The sequence below is a fragment of the Beauveria bassiana genome (assembly GCF_000280675.1).
Source record: "Beauveria bassiana ARSEF 2860 unplaced genomic scaffold BBA_S00039, whole genome shotgun sequence".
Taxonomy (NCBI): domain Eukaryota; kingdom Fungi; phylum Ascomycota; class Sordariomycetes; order Hypocreales; family Cordycipitaceae; genus Beauveria; species Beauveria bassiana.
Window position 1 is genome coordinate 21,334 of NW_007930874.1, and position 14,316 is coordinate 35,649.

The 14,316-nt window shown below is 55.7% G+C and overlaps 6 protein-coding genes across 6 annotated transcripts in view; 2 read left to right on the forward strand and 4 right to left on the reverse strand.

Annotated features, from left to right (window-relative positions):
* BBA_08719 (uncharacterized protein) overlaps positions 1–2,135 on the forward strand; it is a gene marked incomplete at both ends in the record, with an annotated part of 2,567 nt that extends 432 nt beyond the window's left edge. The window contains one exon of the mRNA XM_008603816.1: positions 48–2,135. Coding sequence (XP_008602038.1) covers positions 48–2,135 — 2,088 coding nt within the window. The remainder of the gene's footprint in view (positions 1–47) is intronic.
* Positions 2,136–3,949: 1,814 nt separating this feature from the next.
* On the reverse strand, positions 3,950–5,022 carry BBA_08720 (capsule polysaccharide biosynthesis protein; the record flags this gene model as incomplete). The annotated part of the gene is made up of 2 exons (XM_008603817.1): positions 3,950–4,768; positions 4,837–5,022. 2 exons carry the CDS (start codon positions 5,020–5,022, stop codon positions 3,950–3,952), a joined length of 1,005 nt encoding a protein of 334 aa, XP_008602039.1.
* Positions 5,023–6,042: 1,020 nt separating this feature from the next.
* On the reverse strand, positions 6,043–6,861 carry BBA_08721 (dihydrodipicolinate synthetase; the record flags this gene model as incomplete). Its single annotated transcript, XM_008603818.1, has 3 exons — positions 6,043–6,257; positions 6,353–6,737; positions 6,832–6,861. 3 exons carry the CDS (start codon positions 6,859–6,861, stop codon positions 6,043–6,045), a joined length of 630 nt encoding a protein of 209 aa, XP_008602040.1.
* Positions 6,862–7,331: 470 nt separating this feature from the next.
* Positions 7,332–11,284, reverse strand: BBA_08722 (homoserine kinase; the record flags this gene model as incomplete). The annotated part of the gene is made up of 6 exons (XM_008603819.1): positions 7,332–7,685; positions 7,786–8,080; positions 8,170–8,599; positions 9,266–10,395; positions 10,458–11,148; positions 11,209–11,284. The coding sequence occupies 6 exons, from the start codon at positions 11,282–11,284 to the stop codon at positions 7,332–7,334; spliced, it is 2,976 nt and encodes a 991-aa protein (XP_008602041.1).
* A 1,425-nt stretch (positions 11,285–12,709) lies between these two features.
* BBA_08723 (Epl1 protein) lies at positions 12,710–13,215 on the forward strand (the record flags this gene model as incomplete). Its single annotated transcript, XM_008603820.1, has 2 exons — positions 12,710–12,770; positions 12,860–13,215. 2 exons carry the CDS (start codon positions 12,710–12,712, stop codon positions 13,213–13,215), a joined length of 417 nt encoding a protein of 138 aa, XP_008602042.1.
* Positions 13,216–13,303: 88 nt separating this feature from the next.
* On the reverse strand, positions 13,304–14,252 carry BBA_08724 (uncharacterized protein; the record flags this gene model as incomplete). The annotated part of the gene is made up of 3 exons (XM_008603821.1): positions 13,304–13,468; positions 13,549–13,811; positions 13,877–14,252. The coding sequence occupies 3 exons, from the start codon at positions 14,250–14,252 to the stop codon at positions 13,304–13,306; spliced, it is 804 nt and encodes a 267-aa protein (XP_008602043.1).
* Positions 14,253–14,316: the final 64 nt, after the last annotated feature.

Here is a 14,316-nt window from a genome sequence, read left to right on the forward strand (position 1 = left end):
AGGAGGAGCTATGTGTCGGCTTTAACGGCGATTTTGACACGTGCCAGCGCGAGAGTAAAGATTGCCTCGACAAGCTCGGCGATCAGGCGGACTGGTTTACGCTGTTCGATTGTCTCCAGGCCCGCCGTCCCTCCGCGTCAAGTAGCGCCGCTCCTGCTGCTGCTGCTACTCCTACCACTACGCCTCAGGATAAGCCCGCGCCGCCTCAGAACAGCAGCGTCATCAACAACAACAACAACAACAACAACAACAACAAGGCTACCGCGAACAAGGCTGACATCCGCGTCGACACCAATCGCGACGGCATCGTCGACGTCGACGGCACCTCGGATCAGGCCGGCAAGGACACCTGGACCGACGCCGCCGGCGCCATCTTCCTGCCCAACGTTGCCGACTCGGGCGACCGCTGCAAGAAGCTGCACGCCGACTTGCAGCTGCCGAAGCAGCTCGCAACTTTGTACGATACGCTCGCCAAGTGCCACGACGCCGCCGACGGCGAGCAGCGCGCGCCGCAGAACCTGGCCCCCATGCGCACTGTGCCCATGACAGGCCTGAGCGACTCTGCCACCGGCACCATCAGCGTCGCCGACGAAAAGTCACGCGCGCTCGTCCGCGTCTTCCGCCAGAGCAAGGACGGCAAGTGGGAGATTGTCAATAATGACACCGTCTTCACCGCGCAGGACCTCAGGGACGGCCTCACGCTCGGCGTGGATGCCCGCGACACGCGCCGCCCGGACTGGGACGGCCGCGTCAAGGTCGACTTCAGCGTCGGCGACGGCCAGAACGAGTCCAAGGACACCGTCATGCTGCGCGTCGCGCCCGTGCTCCTCCAGCACCACCGCCAGGCTGTCAACGAGGTCTTGACGTCGGGCCTTCCCAAGGCTACAGGCGATTTCAAGGCGTACCTCGACAAAATCATGTCCGGCATCCAGTCCAGCATGAAGGCCGCCGGCATCACCGGCCCCTTGACCCGCCTGCCCAACAACGACGCCTGGGCGCAGGACTACTTTGAGCCCGCGTACGCCAGCATGCCGGGCCCCAACAAGACCGTCGTCGCGCTGCGAGTCATCATCGAGGGCCGCCACGACCCGCGCCTCAACTCGACCAGCATCATCTACACAACGCTCCGCGGCGACGGCGTCGGCGCCGTCGCCCAGCAGCTGCCGCGCCAGGCCAACCTCGAAAAGCGCAGCTCCGACTTTGACGCCGGCGGAAACCTCGAGAGCATCCCGCCGTACGAGCTCAACGGGAAAAAGTACCCCGCTGGTCGCATCATTGTCGGCGGCGACAGTCAGCGCCTGCCCGTCGGCATGGATTTCTTCAAGGCCCAGGAGGTCCAGGCCCCGCTCGTGCTCGACTCGACTTGGCTTGCGGTCAAGCACGTCAACGAGATGGTGCAGGCTGTGCCCGCCAAAACGCCGCGCGGCTGGGCCATCATGGCCATCGACCCGGAGATGGGCCTGAAGATGCTGCGCGACGCCGAGGCGGCCGGCCACGGCGACCAGAGCGTCACCGGACGCCAGCGCACCGGCCCGACCATTGCGCAGTTCCTCAGCACAGAGTCCAACATGGTCGCCGCCGAGGTCGCCGCCAAGGCCATGGCCGCCAACATCGAGATGCTCAAGAAGGAGACGGGCCTTAGCGACGCCGAGATCCACCGCGTCCCCGCCCTCATCAGCCTCTTCGACCTCAGCCAAAAGTACGTTCACAGATCCAGTCGCCGCCGCGGCATCAGCAGCCGCGACGAGTCCGCCGAGGCCGCCCTCGACCAGGAGTTCATGGACAACTTCCCCTCGCACTTGCTCGACGACGACGACGACGACGACGAGGTCGCGCCCAACAACACCACCGAGCAGCGTCGCCGGGCCGCTGCCACCAAGCCTCCCCGCTACAGTTCCGTCCTGCCCAGCCTTGTCAACGGCGTGCCCTTGTCCGACTCGCACTACCTGGCCCCCCAGCCCTTTGGCACCATCATTGACCGCAAGTACATATTTCAGGAAGCCGCCACCGCCGCCTTCAAAAAGGCGGGCTTCACCACTGTTGATTACCTGGAGGAGTGGAGAATTCACTCCGCTTTTGGCGACTTGCACTGCATGAGCAACACGTTTCGCGATATTTCTGAACCTTGGTGGTAAAAAAAAAAAAAAAAATGGCGGAATGTCGTCACAGGTCTTTGTGGCCCATGTAAATGCTTCCTACCAGTTTGTCTGCTTTGGCGCAGTAGAGCCGGCGCGCATACTGGACCCCTGATGGGACTTGAACAACTATCAATAGCATAACACTGATTTCAGTGCTTTACCGGTAGTAATAAATGATGAAGACTGTTTCAACCACTAATAATACTAGCAACAGTGAACCTAGAGTGTTGAGTCTTATCGCCCGACTCTTTTTGTTTGTAGTAGTGCGAGTGAGGATTCTGCGACGACACATTCGGCTTTTATTATTCTACCAGAAAAGCCTCGGCATGATATCACGCCAGTACGTCTCAATGAGTAGCCAAGGATCCATTCAAAAATCAACTTTTTGTAGGAGCAAACCTAATCGTTGGTCCAAAGTTTTCCCCGCCATTGTCCTCTGATGCTTGGCCGTTTCTCTCTGCCAGTAGTTTGAATGCAACTCCAAGTTTGGTCCCCTGGAAACGGCCCCGAGTGCAGGCGGGGTTTAAGACGGTGGACTACATAACTAGTCGCGGAGCACGGTTTCTAGCCAACAAGTGAGCTTTGCTGCATACAGCAAAAAAAGTAAAACAGATGTAAATTTCAAGATTAGCTCATCAATATACGCATGGTTGAAGCCTAGACAGGGGGGGGGGGGGGGGTTCCACGGACGAAATTTATGCGCTGCGCCAGTCATAATGGCCAATGTATCCCCCGTACTCAGCACAAAGCAAGTGGCTATTGAGGTTGGTTTTTTTTTTNTTTTTTTTTTTTTTTTTCCAAACGCCTACAATGTGATGGACAGCAACTTTGTTCTTGTTGATATAGGAGCTATATCTTATCATGCATCAATGCCCCTGCCAAAGGACAAGATCAGGCTGCCCCCTCGGCTTGACTCGCCCGTGACACTGGGTAATTACGGCATAGTTGAACTGGTGGGGAGCAGCCGGCAGCAGGGATAGTGCTTGTTTTGATGCTTGCTGATTACGGATACAATACGCGATGGAGGCATATCAAGGATATCAGCACGGTAAAGAAGCTGGGAGTTGTGTCAAATGACATTTTACAAAATTGTTCAATAATTATGCCAGCACCTTCTTCAATGGCTCACTGTTCCTCTCAGCTGCCGAGGCAACATCCTTGCTTCCCATCACATGGAAACGTGGCGCTGTTTGGGGGTGTGCCGCTACTGCAGGCCATGATATAAAGACGGAGTATGGGGTTTGCCGCCCTTGCCTTGATGCCGTTGCTAGTGATAATTCCTTGTGCCTGTAGTTGGTCGCTCTCATCCCTCTCCTTGCCCCTCGCCCTAATAACGGGGACGTATTTTGCATCCGTATAGAAAAGCGCGGGCTTTTTTTTTTTCCATATCGAAACACGCCACAAAACGGATAGTGAGAAACGGAACCAGACTGATATAACTCGACGACATGCGCAGCGAGCGACGGGGTTGTACGGTGCCGGCTGGGCCATCATGTCTGCAGCACTTTTGACCGCGACGACAGTGTGGCTACAGTAGATAATGAAGTGATTGCCGGGTATTGTTGAGCGACTCGGTCGAGGCGTTTCCAACTTGGAGCTTTGGCGTTGCCAGGTATGCGATTTCTTTATCTGCATCAATCAGCGTGATTAATATCATACCCTCGTATTTTCATATTCTTGTACATGTTGAATGGCGGGTATAATTGTCTATACATCGCCCTGTTCTATAATAAAAAGATTCTATAATTAGGATATCGCAAAGTGGCGCCTCTATTCCATTCCGCATTACTTTCTCGTTCTCCTTCCGATCCTTAGTACACAGCAATGGCACCGTTGGTGCCGCCGTCAAAGGTATCATGCAGCGACTCGAGCTCCTGAACGTGATGCGCCGTCTCCATGCCCTGGCGCCGCGACGCCTCGACGCGCTGCCACGTCCACTCGCCGTCGGCCTCGAGATCAACGCGGCTCAGATCCACCGACTCGTCGCCGAGCTGGTTCTCGCCACTCACCCAGCCGCCGGGACGCGGCGGCAGCAGCCCGCTCGCCTCAAATACGACGGCCGGATGGACCGTCAGACGGCCGAGCTTGAAGACGTACTTGCTAATGGCCGTGGCGTGGATCTTGGTCTCCCAGCCGCCCGAGGCGTCGGTGCCGCGGCGCACGCGATAGCCCGCAAAGCCCGGATCCAGCCACTCAGTCGGCCTAGCGACGCCCGTGGGCACGAAGTGCGTGACAATGTACGCCCACTTGCGGTCCCAGCAGAGGATGCGGCTCCACATCTCGTAGGAGCGGTAGGCGCCAATCTCGCGCTTGAAGCTGCACGAGACGGAGCCGAGCATGATGCCGAGGGTGCCGGCGGCGGCGCGGCCCGTCGTAGGGTCGAGCACGATCTGGAGGCGCGGGTTGGACGAGAGCTTGGCGAGGCCGGCGCGGCAGAGGTACGAGACGAGCTGCGTGCGGGACGAGTCGAGGTCGGCAAAGTAGGTCGAGTTGGACTTGTGCAGGTTGTAGTCAATCTCGAGGAGCGGCGCGCGGGTGCGCGTGATGATGTGGCGGTAGAGCGCGCGGGGGCCGAGCTCGGGCGCCGGACGAATGACGTTGTGGTGGATGATGGGGTAAAAGATGCGGTACTAGAGACGGTTTGTTAGAGGATTGATTGGGTCGAAGCTGTAAATCCGTGAAATAATGGGACACTTACTGTCCATACAAAGGGCATATTCTTCATGTTGAAGAGGACAAAGACGAGCAGCAGGACGCGCGACGTCCGCCCGGGGCCGGTGAGAAACGTGCGAACGGCCGTTTTCCAGTCGATGCGCGAGGCAGCGTAGCCCGCGGATCCGAGGACCAGCGGCACGCCGACGCGCACTATGACCTTGAAGGACATTTTTGGTTTTTTTTTTGTTCCCTGTGTAGATTCGATGCGATGCGACAATGTGCGCGCTACCTAGGCGGCGAGGGCTTTTGGGGGGGAGGTGGTTGTTTGGTGGTGGACGCGTTGAGTGATTGCGCCGCGTAGGGAGACGAGAGGATGACGAGGACCAAGCGCCGCGGCCCAGAGAAGCAGCGTTTGAGAGTGGCAGAGGATGGTTGTAGCGACACACTGGCGCATTCATAGACAAAGAAAATTAGGAAGGAATCATGAGAAAAGAAAATCAAGAAGGGAAAAAGAATGGTGCGAGAAGAAGTTAGATGACGAAATTCAACTCCTTGGTGTCAAGGGACACGGGAATTTACGAAATGCGATAGATTAAAAATCGTCTGTGCCTGGGCCGAGGTACTTGCCTACCTACCTAACTATTCTAGCGGTCCGATACGCTTCCCGTCGCACCGTGGGCGTCGCGGCTTATTTTTGTTGGGACGAGCATGGTCCATTGAGATGACTCTGTCAACCTCGTTGAAAATTCGCTACTTTCTCGAGTATTGGCCGAATGAGAAACCTCCTCCTCCATCATTGCCACCTCTTTGAAAAGGAAAAAAAAACCGGCATGTTCTGCGTGGTTTGGCGTCCCACAACCACCCGCGAACGACTTTCTCAAGCAACCTCCCTACAGGCCCATCTAGTTAGTAACATTCTACAGCGCCCTTTCTAGCTCCTCCATGTCCCCCAAGACACCCCTTCCACTTTACCCACTCCGCCTCGCCGCCCGGCAGTCCTCCTGCGAGCGGCAACCCCGTGCCGCCCATCCGCGTCCCCCGAACCCCCGCGCAGGCGACTAATGGCCTCCTTGATGCCCCGGGAATGCCGTTCCGCACAATGAGCTCTTCCCATGCAGCTTCACGCGGTACTGCAGCAGCGGCCCGCTCCACGCGCTCTCCGCCTCTGACAATTGCCTTCCCCCGTCTGCTTTCTTGGACAGCGCAAAACAACCGCACCAGCGACTTGGGGAAGAAGTCGGCGGAGCCGTCAAATGGCGCCGGCGCAGCCCACGCTCACCACGGGCAGCAGCTGCTGGCCCAGCCCGGTAAAGACGCGAAATGTGGAGCCGTCAATGGCCGGGTTGGACGCAATCTGCGTGAGTTGCGAGACGTCCCCGTGGGAGAGCTTGCAGCCGACAATGTTTGGGTGCTGCGACAGCGTCTCAAAGGTAGCAGGCGTGACTTTGACTATGTTGGACACGCCTGGATAGTGATATCTGTAGCCGATGCATCAGGAAAAAAAAATACTTGCCCGCGTACATGTACGTCCATCCAACACATCTCTCCATTCCACTTACACCAGGATCGGAATCGGACTCTGATCCGCCACCCACCGCACGGAACCACGACACGATGGCCCTCTCCTGCGTCGTCATCCGGCGCATTGTATCCCGGCAACGAGCACCATGCCGCCCCAAATCCGCGCCCCGCCTCCTTTTGCATCCCGCAGCTGCTCAACCCGTTTTCCTCGACGCTGTTTGTCGCCGTGCCCGCCACGAGCGGAAACGCTGCGGGAATCCCGGCAAAGCGTTCCAGCGCAGTGCGAACGAGGCCGGTTAGCAGCGCCCGCGCGGTCGGCGCGGGTTGAATGGCGCACCCGCCCTCGCCCGTGGCTGCCGAGCATTCGACGAGAGCCCGTGATGCCGCCGCCGCGCGCCCGAGATATACGGGCGTGAGGCGGGCCTGCGTGGTCGTGGTCGAGGGGGGGCGGGGTGGTGGGGTTGTAGGCGGCGGACGGACGGAGCGCCGAGCAAAAAAAAAGGTTGGGATGGCGCACGTAAATGCCAGGCGGCGGGGGAGCAGCCATGCTTTTTGATGTAGTTATGGGATATGGTTAAAACGGATCGATAAAAGGTGATGATGGTGTCCAAGACGCATGCGCTGAAAGACGGGCACTGCATCTATAAATGCTCGCTTGCCGTTCGGCCGTTGGGACAATGTACCACGGAGACGATGGTGGGAGGGTCACTCTGGTGGCGGACCTGAAGCTGCACCGTGATGGGGTGACATGCACTGCCAGAGTCTCTTTCCGGTGCATAGATTTGATCAGTATTTTTATTTTTATTTTTATTTTCTTCCTTTGTTTTATATATAGCGGACCGTGGTTTGCTGCCGGGGCTTGATGCTGGCAGAGTTGAACTACCAGTTGTCCGCCCGCGACAACAACAACATCCAGCACGGCGCCATCTATGCGAAGGTATTTTCCCCTAAATCGCGCTTGCATCAACGCCTGGTTTCGCTGTTCTACCCATGATTTGACATGACTATATCGCAACATCATGATCGAATGACCTCTGTGCCCTTGGCTGGCTCCAGCACCATCCAGCGACACTCTAGTTCCTTATTCTCGTTGTGGAACTTGAGCTTTTCGATAATCTTGTTGGCAATCTCCTCAAAGTTGGACGTGGCCAGCGCCAAGATGGTCGGCCCCGCGCCCGACAGGCACACGCCGAGGAAGCCCGGCTGGGTCTTGGGCGACATGGACTCGACGACCTGGCAGAGGCCCGGGATGAGCGTCTGGCGGTAGGGCTGGTGGATGCGGTCCTGCATGGCGAGGTGGATGAGCTCCGGGTCGGGCGGCGACTGGCCCAGCGCCACGGGCAGCAGGGCGATGCGCTGCAGGTTAAACGTCTTATTGTCGTGTCAGCTGGGGCGGTCCAGTCCAGTTCTCTCTTCGGGGCTTGCTGTGGCTGTGGTGTGGGCTCGCGTTGTGCGCGCAATTTTAACGTACCACATCGTTGCGGGCATACTTTTCTGGCAGCACCGCGCGTGCCTCGGCGGTGGGCACGACAAACTCGGGCACAATGGCCACGGCCTTGATCTCCTTGTTCCAGGGAAACTCGATGCGGTGGCCGATGCCGACGGGCGGCTCCGGGGGTTTCTTGCCCGTGTCGACGCCGCCGGCCGGGGACGGCAGCACCTCGCTGAGCGGGACCTCGATGCGCGAGGCGTCCTCGGGTTTGAGCGGCATCAGATATGTGCCGACAAAGCCACCAAACAGCGCAGCACCTACGTTATCCGGATGTCTTTCTGTAATTCATAATCCGCGGTTAGCCAATGTTACATCAACTTTCGTCATCGGCCCGATGGTCCGAAACAAAGGGCGCCACAAAACGTGCCAATCATGAGACAGTAGTCAAAGAGGCGGTTGTTATCCAGGTGGTGCAGGCCGCCGAGCTCGCGACCCAGAAACACGCCGGCAACAACGGCCGCGCCGGAGCTGCCCAGGCCGCGACCGAGCGGGATCGGGTTCTTGATGTGCACGTGCGTCTCGACCGGGAACGCGCGCTGGTCGTGGCAGCGCAGGACGTAGAGGGCGACGCGCGTGATGAGGTTGCTCTGGGGGTCGAGGCTAATGTCGGCGCCGCCCTCGCCCTGGCCCTCGTAGGTGATGCGGCAGTTGAGCGGCGCCTCGGAGCGCGTCTTGCCGCGGTCGACAGTCACCCGCAGCTCGAGGTAGATGGACAGGGCCAGGCCAATGACGTCGAAGCCGGGGCCAATGTTGGCGCTGGAGCACGGCGTCTTGATCGTAAACGACTCCATGGCTGTAGTTGAAACAGCAGGGAGCAGCAAGGACGGGGAGAAGAGACGGCGAGGTGGTCGTCGAGGGGCGGGGGGGATTTCGAGCCCAATTGGGGGGAAAATGAAGAGGTGCTGGTAGACAGACCCTTTTGGCAGGGGGAGAAAGCGATTTTTTGAAAACGGACGGCTTGTGACTCTTTGGCGGGGCACCGATAACCGGAGCTAAAAAAAAATCACGGTACTTTGTTGTGGAATGACACTGTAAAGGTGACAAGTATAGCTAAGCCTACAAGATGTGCTTCTAGATTTTGACGCCTGCCATGATCAATACGGCATCTTTTTGGATCTTTAACACGGCTGTTTCCTAGAGCGGTGCTTGATACCTCCCCGATGCAACAACAGGCAGGGCAGACACCGCTAATCTGCAGTGGATCTTATTAGCGCTGCGGTCGCTGCAAGAATGCGGATCTGCACCTTTCTAGGCCCGTGCTTCGTATATTGTACGTTAATATTGTACGTTAGAAGTTGCTGCAGTCCCGGCCTGACCCTCTTCATCATCCAAACATCATCTTCACTCATCGATTCCAGAGCTTGATATCACCATTCATCAAGAAAGATGACGTTTTATGCTACAAAGCTGCTCAGTGGCTTGCGGTCCGGCCCGAGGTAGACAATTGCTGCCTCATGACTTTCCCACAGCATCGGCGAGTAATACACCAACGGAAGCTCCTTGTATGCCAGATGCACATTCGAGCGGATAAAGTCCCCAAACTCGGTCCCCTCAAAGCTCACAAGAGAGTGAAGAATCTGCTGTACCCAAAACATTCTTTGCGTCAGACCATCTACACCGGCGCAAGGAAGCTCGAGGGCTTTCGAAACGACCTGCGACTGTCTCTTGTGGTTGGCATCCGTGTGCTGCTTCATCTCGTCTCTTGAATACAAAAGCTCAAAAAGGGACTGTAGCATGACTCCATGGCTGCTTGCGGAGCCGTCTTTGATCTCTTGGGCGAGTACAGCTGCCATGACAGCAAGGTCTCTGAATGGTGGGAGTTTCGAACGAGGCTCTTGATCTGCCACAAATCTCTGCACCATGGCAGCTCGCGCAGCAACTACTCCAGTCTGACCAGACACTGCAATCACATTCGGAAGCGGTTTCTTATCCGGGGGCCGAAATTGCATCCGCGCCTCTACGCTCTCCCACAGCTTCGCTGAATAGTGCGCCCGCCATTCGTCGCCGGTAATGCCATACAGGGCCTTTAATGCCTGCAGCGTGAGCGACTCGACCGATCCAGACCACGCAAAGCCATTGCTCTGAGACGTTGGTGTTGCAGTCGCGACTGCTGCATGGACTGTTTGGACCCAGAAATAAGCTTGCGTCTCCGAGTATGGCGATATTCCCGTAGTGACTGCGCGCTCCCGTATCGTCGAGGCCTGCAGCGCAGCCAAGGCTGCCTTGACGATCGGACCGCGTCGCGCCTTGGACGCCAGTGTTTGCTGGACCACGGTCAGGCCAAACCCAATAAGTCGGTCTGCATCGGCCGCTATGGCTGGTGGCGCATACTTGGATTGTCGTCGCTTTGTCGTCGCGACAGATGGGAGAGGCTTCAGATCCGGCAGACACCAATGGTCTTTGGAATTTTGGGTAAACAAATAATCCCTTGAATAATATCTCGTCCAGAGCCTCGAATCGGCAAGTGTGGGACTGTGCAAGAGGACACTTTTGAAATCTTCCCTCTGCAGCGCCCTGCTGGTGTCTAGACTATTGATATAGTTGGCGGCGGCAATTTGAAGCTGCGCCAACCAAAACACCGTCATCGTTCTGCAAGATGATCAGCCACAAATTTTCGCGCAGGTACATCAAGAGCCAGGGTGTTTTCTCACCGATGAGTCGTGTTGCGAAAGCGCTGCGGGTTTCCCGCTCGCAAGCGTTCCAGATGACTGACAAACGTGTCTGCTGCATCAAGAACACCGTTTCCCTGTTCAAAGGCTCCAATCAGGACAAAGAAACCAGCTTTGAGATGATTGTAATGATCCCACGGCGCCACTGATCCGTCTGCAAACGCCTGCCAAAAGTCGGCCGTGGTCATGCCATCGGCCCCTGTCATTGTCTTTGCTCGCTCATCATCATCTGAAGCATTCGAGGCAGCAGTGTCGGCCTTTGTATCCGGCTTTTTTGTCGCTTGTGGTGGTACGACTTGAGCACTGCCATGCTTGTCCCTGAGCATCTCGACGACCTCATCAAGGACTGTGCTCGGGTTCTCGCTAGTCGTGGCAGAAAATCCAGGACAGTCGAAAATCTTGATCGCTGCTGGCCTCTTGCATGATGCAGCGAGACTCTCATACGCCGCCTTGATTTTTGCCATGTCCTCGGTCTTTGTAGCCGCCACCATTAGATCCTGCACGCTGAGCACGATGAGAACCGGCACATGACGCAGTTGGTCGTCGCGAATCGAGCTCTTGAGCAAGTCCAGCTGCTCATCAAGTCTTTCCATGTCGGCACAGTGGTGGACGAAAATGACAAACTCGGTGTTTTGAAAGTAGTGTCGATACAGCGGACGAATCTTGTCGCACCCTGGTTCAATGTCAGTCTTGGCCATCATGGGAAGAGAGAAAAGGGCGCGTGCGCTCTCACCTCCGACATCCCACACGGTAAAGGCGTAGCCGGCGGGATGGTTTATCGTCTCGACGTTGAATCCAATGGTCGGCATCGTCGTGATTGTCTCTCCAAGGAGCCAGCGGTAGAGCAGTGTCGTTTTGCCTGCATAGTCTACGCCCAAGAGCAGCACCCGCCGCTCGTTGGTGCGCCAGAACATCCATTTCCCAAGCTCTGCAAAAAGACATTAGTCTAGATGTCTATGCGCATGAATAAATGTCACGAAACTCATTGTGTTATTTTATTTGTCAACAAGAAAGATTTTTTGACATGGTGAAAAGATTCAATGGTCAGCGGGCAGCCACGTCATTATACAGCTTGCGTGTGTCTCCAGGCAGCACAATTTCCACCATGGGGCTAGCTGTATGTCGAGGCGGATTGGCGATTTTACACAATGAAGCCACGTCGCGACATTGTTCAGGCAGCCTCATATAAGTCAGGGGTTCAAAGTCCATTGTGGTTTCTCCGCGGCGCGATACGATTTTCAAGAAAAGTTTTGCGACTCTGGCATCGCGATTATGGCGACCTTCGAAATGAGGCTATCGTGAACCTTAAAAAAAAACAAGTTGCACTAAAGTGAGGTAATGCAACACGGCCTTGTGGCCTGCCCATACTGATACAGATGAAACCTCGAAAAAATTCGAGCTACCCTTTTCTGGTCACTTGCACGCAGGGTCGGACATGAGGCTCGTCATGAGCCGCAACATACGTAACGCTACGAATCTTGGTCTGCGCTCCATCATATCAACCTCTCTAATATCAATAAAATGCACGTCGAAAATAATCTTTTTTTTTTTTCCCTCAAGCATATGCCATCATAATCCCGCCGCAAAACCCCGGTTATATCCCAAAAATAGATTGCCCTACCTAGCGCCGATCGACGCCAGCTCGTATCTCCCTGCGCCGCCGACCGCTCACGCGGGACGAAGCCGTAATGGACCCGTAGTTAGTATAGCGCACAGCTGCTGCCGCTTGCAGCTTATTCGCTGCAAAAATGACAGTGCTCACCGCGGGCATTCTCCCCCCCCCGCCTTCGGGCTCAATACGAAGTTGCCGCTGTTTGCTGACACGGTCCTTCTCCGAGGGGAAGCGGGGGGAGGGGGACCAACTTGCGAGCCCTGGTCACCCTGCTTGTTGTACGCCGTGGCCCGGCTGGTTTGGCGGATTGGTGGGTGGTGCGACAATGTTGTCTTGGAGAGGCAATTGCGGCGGACTCGCGGGGCGGGCGATGATGCTGTCGCTTGTCAAAGCCCACATTACACGGGAACACAGCATATTTTGACTTCGTATACGGACTGCGGGAGGGGACCGTCCATTGTCGAAAGCCTGTTTTGAGAATAGCGTTGTATATAAGGATCAGACGAGTGCCAACTTGGCTTTCAGAAATCAAAATCTCTTCTTTCACCTTTAATTTTTCACACATCCATCTAATAAACCATTTTTTTTCTTTTTTTCCATTTCAGCCATCATAATCATCATCATGCATTTCTCAAGCATTTTCAGTCTTGCTGCTCTTGCCAGCGCAGTCATGGGAACTACTGGTAAGCATACCACCACACACACACACACACGCACATATATATACATGACGACTTGACATTGTAATTTTTACCAACACACAAACTCACAGTTTCCTACGACACTGGCTACGATGACGGCAGCCGCTCGCTCACCAAAGTCGCCTGCTCCGACGGCGACAACGGCCTCATCTCCCGCTACCACTGGCAGAGCCAGAGCCAGATCCCGCGCTTCCCGTACATTGGCGGCGCGCAGGCCATTGGCGGCTGGAACTCGCCGGCGTGCGGGTCCTGCTGGAAGGTCGAGTACAAGGGCCGCTCCGTCACGGTGCTGGCCATTGACCGCGCCGTCAGCGGGCTCAACATTGGCCTGCACGCCTTGAACGACCTCACGGGCGGCCGTGGCGTCGAGGTTGGCCGCATCGAGGCCCAGGTTACCCAGGTTGATGTCGGCCAGTGCGGCCTGTAAAAAAAAAATACGGGGGGTTCAGAAGCCGGGCCCATGAAAAAAACTATGCATTATGAATCTTGGTTGTTGCACTTTATTAATGGAGATTTTATTTGATTAGTAATACAATTTGTGATAAAGCATCATCCTTGTCCATCAGGATCCGTGCCACCTTGATCGTTTTCTTCATCATATCGTGGGCTGTATCGTCGGGGTCTGCAGCCAATGATATATTTGACCAGCCGTTTCCCGAAACAGTGCCGAGGCATATAATCTGTGAAATCCCAGCAAAATGCCACCAACAGGAGCATCGCTCTGTGGATTGCATGCGTAGCACTGCAGTTGGACTTTTACCTTTTGCGTCCCACCAACGGCATCAACTTCCAGTCGTTGCACGCTCAGTCGATGGCAACCCGCAAACTGGCTCATGTCTGACCCGAATAAAAAATCGGCATGACTTTGCGTCGTGCTACTCGAATCCCCAGTCGCATCATCCGCAAGATGAATGTCTGCAAGGCGGAAAACACCAAACAAGACCGTGTGCAGCTCTGGCAGCGAGGCTTCTGACAGTTTGGCAGCGTTCCATATATGCGCAGGCACTGTAGTGGAAGCGAGATCTACAAAAAATAACTGTCAGCAAACGAACCCAGATCACGCTTTGGGGGTGTTGGGAAAAACATACTCGAGTATTTCGCATCTTGTAATTTCAGCAAGGTTAAAGCTTTGGCTTCGAGATAAAAAACCCAGCCATTGAAAAAGTGTTTAGTCGCTTGCGCCAAGATGGTTTCGTCCGAGATGCCCTTGTTGAGCGGCACGTGGAGCGTCACAGTGTGCGTGTCCACTGCCCGACTTTCTTTCCTCTGCGGGTTGACATGATTGGAGATTGTCGGAGAATCGATAAAAGACAAAGGTGCAGTGTTTTCATCCGTGATGCCCAACTTTGAGCCCGCAGCTATTCGCCGCGTGGTACGGCTGACGTAGATGGACGTTGTAACAATGGCAGCACCCGCGGCCACGGAAGACGCAAGGCGCCAGACTGTGCGTGATGGAAAAGACATTGCAATGAATAAAGGATTCTTTTTTTAGTCGTATGGTTGATTTATTTGAAAAATGATTCATTGA